Source organism: Saimiri boliviensis, chromosome 16 (assembly GCF_048565385.1).
Source record: "Saimiri boliviensis isolate mSaiBol1 chromosome 16, mSaiBol1.pri, whole genome shotgun sequence".
Lineage (NCBI taxonomy): Eukaryota > Metazoa > Chordata > Mammalia > Primates > Cebidae > Saimiri > Saimiri boliviensis.
The window spans coordinates 42,077,451-42,089,537 of record NC_133464.1 but is presented as its reverse complement, the minus strand read 5'-3'; the positions used below and the strand labels follow the sequence as shown (position 1 = coordinate 42,089,537).

At 35.1% G+C, this 12,087-nt stretch overlaps 1 protein-coding gene across 1 annotated transcript in view; it reads right to left on the bottom strand.

The window, feature by feature from the left end:
• KLHL1 (kelch like family member 1) overlaps positions 1 to 12,087 on the bottom strand; it is a 402,761-nt gene that overhangs the window by 92,983 nt on the left and 297,691 nt on the right. Inside the window, exon 7 of the mRNA XM_039473260.2 lies at positions 1,701 to 1,925. Coding sequence (XP_039329194.1) covers positions 1,701 to 1,925 — 225 coding nt within the window. The remainder of the gene's footprint in view (positions 1 to 1,700; positions 1,926 to 12,087) is intronic.

Here is a 12,087-nt window from a genome sequence, read left to right as displayed (position 1 = left end):
CTGTTCTTGTGTCAGTTTGCTGAGAATGATGGTTTCCAGATTCATGCATGTTCCTACAAAGGAAATGAGGAATATGACTGATTCTAAAGGAATCAGTCTCATGGGAGAACACATATATCTTGTGCCCTCTTCGATCTGGCTTCAACTGACTGAACCTGTTATTGGTGTGTAAATCAGAGGCAGTTTTTCACAAAATAACTGTCAGCCATCTTATCTCTTTCTCTCTCTTCCCCCCATCAATCTGTGTATATGTAATTTCTTTAAATTTTACTTGGGATTGTTGGTAGAGTAGACATCAATGCAAAATACAGTGCCAGGAACATGGACATTGAACAACTATTAATTTTGCTTACCTATGAATGTCTTGCTTACCTATGGATTTGCAATTAAACCCTTATCTGTCTATATGTATATTCTAAATAAAGGAAAAGAAGAACTTAGCCAATTTGCCGGCTAAGTTTAGATTTTCAAATTTGTACTTCTTACAATGCTCACAAGACAAACTGTTAATTCAGGAACTGTTAGTCTTTATTAAATTGCTCTTTAAAATATTTATATAGGACTTCACCATTTACAAAATGGTTCCATAATCATTTTAATTATTGTATTTTTATCTAATTAGTAATATTGAATTGCTGGCAAATCAGAAAACCGAGGTTGAGTTTAAATGCTGGCCCCATATCATTCAGATAGAAAGTGATAAATTCAAGATACACATCAAGATCTTCTGAATCTAGATACAGTTCTCCCTAGTTCCAGGTTACCCTATGGTAGGGAATAGATAAATCCTACCAAAATGACCTATGGTGTCTGCGAATGTGTTGCTCTTTCTCTAAACCTGTATTACCCTCTTTCCCACAGATTTTTCAAGGTGGAATCAATTAGATGCAAAGCCACAGAACTGCTTGTTCAGTAATGTGAGAGAAAGCCACCTTAAATTTTACTCAATCCACATTAAGGATTTTTCCCTCTGGGCTGCACTACTTTGGCCTTTCCATGTCACTTCATTTTTCCATATTCATCTTTACATATTGTATGATCTTTGAGGACAGCTTGAGGTCTACTTTGAGGATGGCTTGGGATCTACTCTTTTTGAAAACTTTAACATCTATCTCAAGAGTTTAACATTAGTAAACACTGGAGAAGTCAAGACATTTAAATAAAAAATACTCATCAAATAAGCCCATAATTTACCTAAAGGTAATGATAATTGATGGCGTGTCATAGTTTGGATTTTGTCCCCCCAACACTCATGTTGAAGTTCAATCTCCAGTGTCAGAGGTGGAGCGTACTGGGAGATGTTTGGATCATGGGAGCAGACCCCTCATGAATGGCTTGGTGCTATGCTCACAGTAATAAGGTCTTGTTCTCTTAGTTCCCTCAAGAGCTGGTTGTTAAAAAGAGCCTGAAACACGCTTCTGTCTCTCTTGCTTCCTCTCTAACCTGTGATCTCTTAATACATTGCCTCCCTTGCATTCTGTCACGAGTGGAAGCAATTTGAAACTTTCACTAAAGGCCCAATATTCTGGCTAGAAGAATCATAAGCCAAAAAATTTTTTCTATGTAAATTACCCAGTCTCAGGTATTCCTTTATAGCAACACAAATTTACTAAGAAAGGCATCAGTAATATTGTAAATGTATATTTACATTATCAATAACATGCTTCTAAAATTAATATAAATAAAGTAAGAGAACTTACCTAGACCATGTCTATGTGTTGCCATTGGTGGTAAGACAGTCCATGTCTTGGTTTTGGGATTGTAACATTCAACAGTGTTCAATGTCTTTAAGCCGTCTCGACCTCCAATTACAAAGAGTTTGTCATCAATAACAGCCACACCAAACTGCAACCTCCTGCCGTTCATCATCCCTGCCTGGATCCACAAATTTGTTCTCAGATCATATTTCTCTATAGTTGTAGCTCCTGGTAAAACATAAAATCAGTCACCAATTGCTATAAATCCAGCAAACAACCTGCCAAAGCACAGTACAAATTAGGATGTGAAAACACTCTTGTCATATTCATTTTTTTTTAAAAAAAGAACAAGTGGCAGAAAAACAAAAGCAGTAGTAATTCAACTACTTTATTTTCTCTTCCTGGCAGACACGAATGATCAAAATAGACACAAATGTTCATTTTCTTTGAATTACATAATGGTCTCAGGCTAAACTATTGATTCAACAGAAGCATTGTTGAGCTTCACTCAGTTCTGTCAGTGGATTTTACAACTTCCCTCTATTACCTTTGTCATTAAAAAATGTAGCAAATTCCAGCTTGAAAAATAGTTATGAAAGCCCTTTTACATAAATAAGCTATGCATGTTGTATAATTTCTGAAAGTGAAGTTAATTAAATATTACCATATTTTTCTTTAAATTTGTCATATGCCTTAAATAACTGAAGGTTTTAAAAGTCCATTGTAAGATATATAGGCAAATATTTGCTACGCTTTTTAAGCCAGCTTTTAGAAAATGATCTGGAGAATAGCTTAATAGAATTTTATAAAATGATCTTCTATCCTGAACATTCATGTTAGAATCTCTAAACAATGTAGCTTATATTTCCTAAAAGCTTTTAACATATAAATTTATGAAATGCAAAATAAAACAAATTGCAAGAAGCAGCTAAATCACTGGTGAGATTTGTTTTGATCGGTTTAATTACCCAATTCTCATTAAAAATGCCTGTCTAGAGCAAACTCCCTGATGTTTATATGACATAAGCTAACAAACACTGATTTTGATGTAGTACTTGACTTACTGTTCAGACTCACCTTAACCAATGTTTTATCTCCAATAATGAAACATTTCTACAAAGGAAATTAACATTCTTGTATACCTTCGCTTAAGCACTAATTATCTATTTTACTTGTAGTAAAAGTTTGCAAATCTAGGGAATACATTCCTCTGGAGACTCATTTGCTCTTTAGAACCCAACCAGTAATAAACTAAATGAATATAAACACTTGGTATCAGAACTTTTGCTAATTAAAGTAAAAAATGATATAATTTATGCTCAGTTTTTACTTAAGGATAATAGCAATAATGATTTAGATACTAAATTAGATATATTAAACCTTTCTCGTATTTCTAAATATATAGGTTCATTACAATACATAACTAATTTTGAAGTATTAGGAAATTATTGTTATTGTTAGAATAAAAATAAATTGCAATGTTCACAAAACTTATTCAATACTATTAACTTGTATAATATTTTTAACAAATATATTTATTTTATATTTTAATATATTATATTGGATACTGAATGCTTTATTCATTTGCCTTCCAATAAAAATTCTAAAGCAAACTACATAGTTGAATAACTTTAGTCTGTATTCTCAAAGCTTGATAACTTTTGTATTATATGAATATATAACTAAAAATGAAGAGTTATACAAAGATGGCCTGGCGCATGGCTCACGCGTGTAATGCCAGCACTTTAGGAGGCTGAGGCAGGTGGATTACCTGAAGTCAGGAGGTTGAGAGCAGCCTGGCCTCAAACTCTGGTGAAACCCTGTCTCTACTAAAAAAAAACACACACACACAGGCACACACGAACACAATTAGCTGGGCGTGGTGGCTCACACTTGTAGTCCAGGTAGTCACAGCTACCTGGATAGGCTGAGGGAAGAGAATCATTTGAACCCAGGAGGTGGAGACTGCAGTGAGCGGAGATCGTACCACTGCACTCCAACCTGGGCAAAACAGCGAGACTCGGCCCCAAAAAAAAAAAAAAAAAAAAAAAAAAAAAAAAAAAAAAATAGTTACACACAGATATCTGTCTCGTGTAACTAACTTGTGACTGATGATGGCAGAAGAGTGTTACCTAATCCTAATTAGCACAATCCCATTAGACTCCTCATATTTTCTGGTATGGATGGACAAGGAAGAAAGTATTTGGACAACTGTAATTCCCACAGCCTCCAAAGCCTTGCTTAAAACCTTTGCAGGGAATCTGAGGTCCAGTTACCTTCCTCAGAGGAAATAGTTAGGAATGAGTGAAATTAAGACTTCTGAGGAACCAAAGGAGTTGCAATTCAAAAAGGAAAAGTCAGGAATCGATTTAGATTTCAAAGCCTCATCCAAATAAGCCAGCTATGTCTTAAATCTCAACACATACAGTATTTTTAACTTTATACAGTTTTTCCTGTAACTTCAGTCTTCAAAAGTGACCTACACATTTATCTTAATACATAGCTATAGCAGAAATAGCTCATTCCCATTTGCTTTTCAAATGAGAATTTATATGAATTTGCTATGGCTACTGTTAAAAATATTTCAAATTTAGTGAAAAATAACACAGATGTGTTGTCTTACAGTTCAGGAGGTCAGGAGTCTGAAATGGTTCTGATGCACTAAAATCAAAATGTTGCCAGGGCTAATTTCTTTCAGGAGGCTACAGGTGAAAATCAGTTCTCTTGCCTTTTCCATATTCTAGAACAGGCGTCCCAACTTCCAGGCCATGGACCGGTCATTGTGGTCTGTTAGGAACCAGGACGCACAGCAGGAAGCGAGCAGCACCCTGAGCTCCACCTGCTGTCAGACCGGCCGTGGCATTAGATTCTCATACAAGTGCAAACCCTATTGTGAACTGCACATGGGAGGAATCTAAGTTGCTCATTTTTTATGAGAATCTAATGCCTGATGATCTGACGTGGAACAGTTTCATCCTGAAACCAACCCCTACTCCCCCACCCCTGTCCGTGGAAAAATGTTCTCCAGTCTCTGGTGCCGAAAAGGTTGGGGACCACTGTTCTAGAGGCCACAACATTCCTTGTCCCCTCTTCTATCCCCAAAGCCAGCAATATTGCATTTCTCTAACATTGACCCTTGTGATTACATTAGGCTTATCCCAATTTAATCTGTCATAATGTAGAATAATCTGTTTATGTTACATTCAGCTGGTTAACAACCTTAATTCCTTCACGAATTTTATCCCTCTTTTGCTGTGTAAAATAAAATATTCACAGGTTCCAGGGCTTAGGATATGGACATTTTTTTGTGTGTGAGGGAAAGTGCATTATTCAGCCTACCTCAGAAACCAAGGCCTATTTATACTCCAGTCTTAAATCTTTCTTAGTTATATAAAGTTAGCAATACAAAATGAAAATGGATCTTTTATATTTGTAGAGCTTACTCATACTAGCCAATGTAATTGATTTTCTTATTCAAATGTCAGCAGGTATTATAAATGTTTCATCCTCTTTTTAAGAAGAATAAAATTAAGATATGCTTTCTCTTTTTCTAATGAAAGTTAATAATATTCTTTATGGAATTTCCTCACCAATGTACTTTACCAGCTGTCTGTTTGAGCCTCCTAATTCTATTATTAGTAGTTTGTCAATCTCTGAGTTTGGTTATTTTCTTTTGCTTATGAGTGTATGTATTCCCCTAGCTATTTTCTGAGTCAGAAGAAAAGGACACCGTGGGATATTATGCAGCCATCAAAAACGATGAGTTCATGTCCTTTGTAGGGACATGGATGAACCTGGAAACCATCGTTCTCAGCAAACTGACACAAGAGCAGAAAATCAAACACCACATGTTCTCACTCATAGGCGGGTGTTGAACAATGAGAACACATGGACACAGGGAGGGGAGCACTACACACTGGGGTCTGTTGGGGGGAAATGGGGGAGGGATGGGGGTGGGGAGGTGGGAACAGATAGCATGGGGAGAAATGACAGATACAGGTGAGGGGAAGGAAGGCAGCAAACAACACTACCATGTGTGTACCTATGCAACAATCTTGCATGTTCACATGTACCCCAAAACCTAAAATGCAATAAAAAAAAGAAAAAGAAGAAAAGGACAAAACCATTCCTGAGTAACTTTAGCCTTTGTTGTTCCTCAGAGCAAAAGCAATATGTTTCATAATAAAGATTACAAATAGAGTACAAGTTAGAGTGGACTGCTGCAGTGGTATGTCATAAATTTGGAAGATTAAAAAGAAAAGTTTACTTTAAGACATTATTACTTTGGGGATACTCTGTTAATGAACCCATCACTGGTATCTCAAATACCTATAAGGTGAAGGTGAATTACTTTGTGGGTAAAATATATATTATTTAGGTGATGACTACCCTAAAGCCCTGAGTGGACCACTATGCAATCCATGCATGTAAAAAAATTGCACAGATACCCCATACATTTATTCAAAATATAATAAAATGTGGGAATGCAGGCATGGTAGAGTGCTGACCACTTTTGTTAACTGAAGAATGCCAACTCTACCTAAAAATAACAATTACTACTTTTTTATTGCCATTGGAAATTCTGGCTTAGTATTGCCAGAGTTTTTGACTTATTAACAGGATGCAGAAATCTAGATTTTTAAAATGTTCAATCTCCAAACAATAATCATATATAACTGATTTAAATAATGTTTAAGTACATTAAAACCAACACATGGCCACATCTGCCACAGAAAACTATTCTTAGGAGTGGTTATATCCATATGTTGTTTTTCCTCTTAATTGATTATGATCCATTAGTTGTAAATGCATTTAATTCAAGACCACTGCCATTAGAAACATGTCAAGGTTGTATTAGCTTTAGTAGGAAATTATGTTATCATTCCGTTAGCTATCATTTTGTACAGTAATATTATTACTTTATAAAATGTATACTATTAAAAAATCTCAAAGAATTTGCAAAGAATCTTAACCTAATATAATTACACAATTCAAAGGTGAAATTCATTCACCATATATAGAAAATGTGAAATAATATTAGATACAAATTTTTCTATTTGATACAAGACAACATATATTTTATACATTTATATATATGATATATATATTTATGTGTAATGTTTACATGTAATATAAAAATTTATGTGTAATGATATATTTATGTGTAATGTTATAAGCTTGATATATTTATGTGTAATGTTATAAACTTGATAATTCATTATAGACTATATTCAGTTAAGGGTTAGGTATATAGCATTTATAGTAATATCAAATTTAGATATTGAGTTATTAGAAATAATTCCTGAAATGCCCATTGATCATTTTCAATAAGAAGTATTCACAAGGCTAGTATGAGTGCATTTACAACTAATGGATCTTAATCAATTACTGATTTCTTTGTTTGTTCTTCATTTCCACTGCTTCACTCAACCAGCCTTAAACAGAAGTATTCCTAAAACCAAGAGAATTAATGATACATGTATTATTAAGAGCTACTTGACACTTTATACATATTTTAATTGAAATATTATTCTTAAATAGTGAACAAAGGTGTTTTGTGCAGTTTATAAATAAGATCTTAATAAATAATGTTTAGTATTTCCTTTGCTCTAAGAGCTTTACCTACATTAGTACATTTCATTTTATAAAAGCCAGATGAGATACATATTATTGTGTCAATTTTACATAATAAAAAACAAATTACAGAAAACTTTAATTGCTTACACAATATCTCTCAGATAACACCTGGTACATCCACAATATTAACCTGGCTTTAGAGCCCACTCTGAGAAACACTTCTTTTTACAACATCATCCCAGATGTAAAAAGAGTTAATTGCAATTAATATATGCAGTGGGCAGAATTTTAAAAATTCCCCTTCCTGAGATTGCATGACCTATTTTATAGAACCTCAGCATATGTTGAATGTCAGTCCATGAACTGCTATGCTACGTAGCATTGCTGACTTTGCAATTGGAATAATACCTAGTTGATCTTGATGATGTGGTCCCCTGAAATTGAGAGATTTTTCTATCTAGTGGTAGAAGGGAAAGGAGAGCTTTCTACAGTTACTGGTAGAAGGGAAAATCAGAGAGTTTGAAGCATGAGCAGGACTTGACTTACTGTTCCTGGCTTGAAGATGGAGAGGGCCATATGAGAAGGAACATATGTGGTCTCTAGAAGCTGAGAGTAATCCTGACCTGACGGCCAGCAAGAAAACAGTATCTCAGTTATACAACCACAAGGAATACATTTTGTCAACAATCAGAATAAGTTTGGAAGAGCTCCAGATGAGACTATAGCCTAGTGAACACCTTAATTTCAGCCTTTTGAGATCTTGAGCAGAAAATTCAGACATGCCACCCCAGACTTCTAACCTACAGAACTCTGAGGTCCTAGATGGCAGTGGCTTTAAGCCACTGTGTCTATGGTAATTTGTTTCAGCAGCAGTACAGTATAGTTCTTTCAAAGTTGATTTTTATAATTTATAATGCACTGGTTTTCAAGTTCAATAATTTAACTAGAAGACATTAAATATAATACAAATACAAGAGTACGTTTTTCACAACAAAACAAAGAGTAGAATCCTTTCTCAAAATACAAAACTGAGAAAAAGTGGTCAAGATGTTATCCAAAATGCAGTTCTGGGTCTCGCTGGAGATGTTTACTCACATAGGCAAATATAATTATTTTGGAGGGAGGAAAAATAGTAATTAATGTTTGTACACTCTATTTTAGCAATGCAGATAGCAGAATTTGTTGCTGTATCTATAATTCAAGTAAAAAGCAACCTCATTTATTTTGCATCCAGCACAGAATTCAGTGATAAAAAGTTTTCTGAAATGACAAAAGAGATGTCACAAAAAGCTCCTAAAAAGAAGATAAAGCTCTCTTATTCAACTCACCAGAGAGGTCTTTACCTGTTCTCACAATGACTTTTTAGTACAATTTTAATGCAATATTAATAACCAGACTTCCAAGCCATTTTATAACCCTATGAAGTCGAATGCTTTAGGACAATTTAAAGCAGCAATGGGTGACAGTGAGAAAATAACCAGGAAAAAAAGTGCATCAATTTAAATAGAAAAATCGCTTATGGTTATTAAACAACAACAACAAACCATAAAACCCATATTATATAATACCGAAAGGACATCCTGACCTAACACTTTGTGACCTTGATGCCATCAAATCATTAGGAAAAAGTTATGTTTATATATTGTCTTTTAAAAAGCAGTAAATAGTGAGAAGCATTTTGGAATACTTTAAAATCAAAAACATTTTTTTATGATCCATAAAACAGGCTTCAAGCTTTAAAAATATTATTATAAAGAATTACTTGTTTTTTTCAATGTTTTATAGTATAAACATTTCATTGACTTTCATGTATTCATATTTCTATGAAAAATAAAGCTTTAGTATAACATTTTTATACTTATATAAAAGGTATCATTGCAGAGGTAGTATTTTTCCAGCACAAATAATAGTCTGTATTTTCTAAGTAATTTGTTATATAACAGTGGCCTTGCAAACATTTCTAAATCATTATAATTCCAAATGTGCCAAAAAAGCAACCAAAATATTCCATATCAGTTCCTGATAAAATATTAATAGAGTAATATATAGCTATGTATAGCGATATAAACTTATCATTAAACTTAATGCTAGATGCTGAAGTAGATACATAAATTTTGAAAATCCAGCATTTTTCTTGCTATTAAACTAGTCTCATTGAAATGAGAAAATACAAAAAGAAGTCTACATCTTGGCTCATAACTAAGGAAAAGAATACAGGCCACATTTCTATTGTATGTATTACATGTAATAGTTTACCTTAATAACTAAAAATTATTACTTTTGAAATATTAGAAAAAATACAGCACTTCTAGAAGCAGGCAAATCAGAAAAGCAGAATACAAGTCAGTATGATTTTTAAATAAAAATTAAAATCATTTAGATAGTGGAAAGAAGAGAATAACCTATTTAAGTTAGCACCATTAAGACCAAATCATCTAAAAATAAAATTAGCAAGTTAAGTGCCAGCTCTAGATGAAAAACAAAACCAAAAACAAAACAACACTAAAAGTCTAATAAAAAAAAAAAACGCAAAACACTAAAAGTCTGTTGAGAGATGTTTGTTGAATTTATCAGAAAAAATACAAAACTACACTGATTCTGAATATTACTTACAAAGAAATGCCAGTATAATTTTATAAATTTCTTGTAAAAATATTATTAAATGTTACATAATAAATTGCAGAATTTAAGATTTTATATTATATAATAATACAAATTGCAGAATTTATATAACAGTTAATATATTGATGATATAAATTACAGAATTTATATAACACTTAATATATTAACAATGATATTTGTACAAGAAATTCATAAAATTATAGTGACATTTCTTTGGAAATTCAATTGTATAATTTTAGGAAGTGAATCCCTTAAAACCAAATAATTTCTAATAGAGAGGATGCTCAGGGGGAGAAAACCCTACCAGATATTAAAAAGTATGTAACTACAGAGGTTTCTTTAAACAAAATTACTGATGATGAAAAATAGTTACATTAATGAATATGAAAGAAATCTAGAAATAACCCTAATACATATGAATATTTTTTTATTGCATTTTAGGTTTTGGGGTACATGTGATGAACATGCAAGATTGTTGCACAGGTACACACTTGGCAGTGTGGTTTGCTGCCTTCCTGGGCATACACATAAATGAAAAGCATCTTATACAAAAATAATACTAAGATAATTTGCTACTTTTGAGAGAAATAAATAAATCTTGATTCCCATCTTACTCTTCATAGCTGAATGAATTTTAGATGAATTGATGACTCAAGCATAGCTTACATGGCCACAGAACTTGCTAAGTATTTGTTTCTCTTCTCTGGGTCCACATGTATTAACAAAGAGTTTAAGTAACCTGCCAGGGTAACAGTCACAGTCTAATAAAACCTAAGAGAACTACAGATCAAGATGGCTGACTAGACTCAAGTAGCATGTACCTCCTCTACAGAGATGAGCCAGAGTAATAAGTCCAGATCACATTGCACAGATAGTCTAGGAGAGAACACTTGGATTCATCAGAGAAGAGATGGGAAGTACCAGAAGTAAGTAAAGTTAGTGTTCCAGGCAGCTTACCCAGCTGGGAACACACTGAGAGCTGGAAACCAACTGAGATCCTGGATGTGGGGAAACAGTAAGATAGAAACCCACAGAGCTCTGAAATTGAGTTTAGCAATCTGGGCCAAGGGAGAAACCCCTGACCAATAACTAGGGCCTCATGCCTGATACATGGAGCTGCCTAAAGATTCCCAGAAATGTTGCTTCAGAAAAGGAACCCACACAGAAACTCAGAGGCATTTGAGCCTGGAGCAACCTCAGTGGGAAGCGATTTTGAGAGTGCAGATACTGGGGACCTATAGACACGGCTGTAGCCACTGCAATGATCCAAGGAGGAGCAGGGGAGAACAGGCACGCCCATGCCATCCCTGGTAGCGTACTTGCCACTCTGCCACCAGTTGCTGATCAGATTAAGACATAAGTGGCCCATATACTCCACAGCTTCTTATTTACACTGCATGCCTAGGTGGTCCCCTAACCCTCTGTAGTTCCAGGCCGAAGACGTCATCTTGAGAGTTTAATACTGGGCTGAGCCCTGCCTTTGGTTTGAGTTCAGGCTGCCATGGGTGCAACTGTCACCTAACCAAGGACTGACAGAGAAACCATGGCATTACATGCATATCAAGGAAAATACTCACTTCTCTGCAGGGGGCTGATGTGAGATCCAGAGGTAATTGGACTACACTCCCCATTAGCTTCTTGTTCACACTGCTTGCCTGGGTAGGGCCCTACCCTCTCCAGCCTCAAGGTACCATTTTGAGAGTTTAATGCTGGACTGAGCCCACACTTGGCCTGAACTTGGGATGATGGCAGCACCTGCTGCCTACCCAAGAAGGGATAGGGAAGCAGAGCCATCCTAGTCATATCTAGGACAATACCCACTGCTCTGAAGTGGGCTGTTGTAAGACTGAGACATGAGCAAACCACACTCTCCATGTAGCTCACCTGAGAGGGGCCCCACTCTCTCCAACTATAAGCCCATACCTGGCACCATTCTGAGTGTTTACAGATATTGCTTGGTGACTGGTGGTAATGGCAGGAATTTTATTCTGAAGACTGAAGAGACTGGAGAGCTTGCTCGGGAATGGGGAGAAGGGCCTCCAGAGCCATAGTGAGTGGTGGCTGTGGAGAGTGCCCCAGCAGTTGGCACTGGAATTAGGCTCTCTCCCATCACAGGACTGGAGTGTGAGGAATCTTGCTGAAGCTGAGGTTTCTTGCAGATGGCAAGACTGCAGCCAAGGCAGCTTTGCAA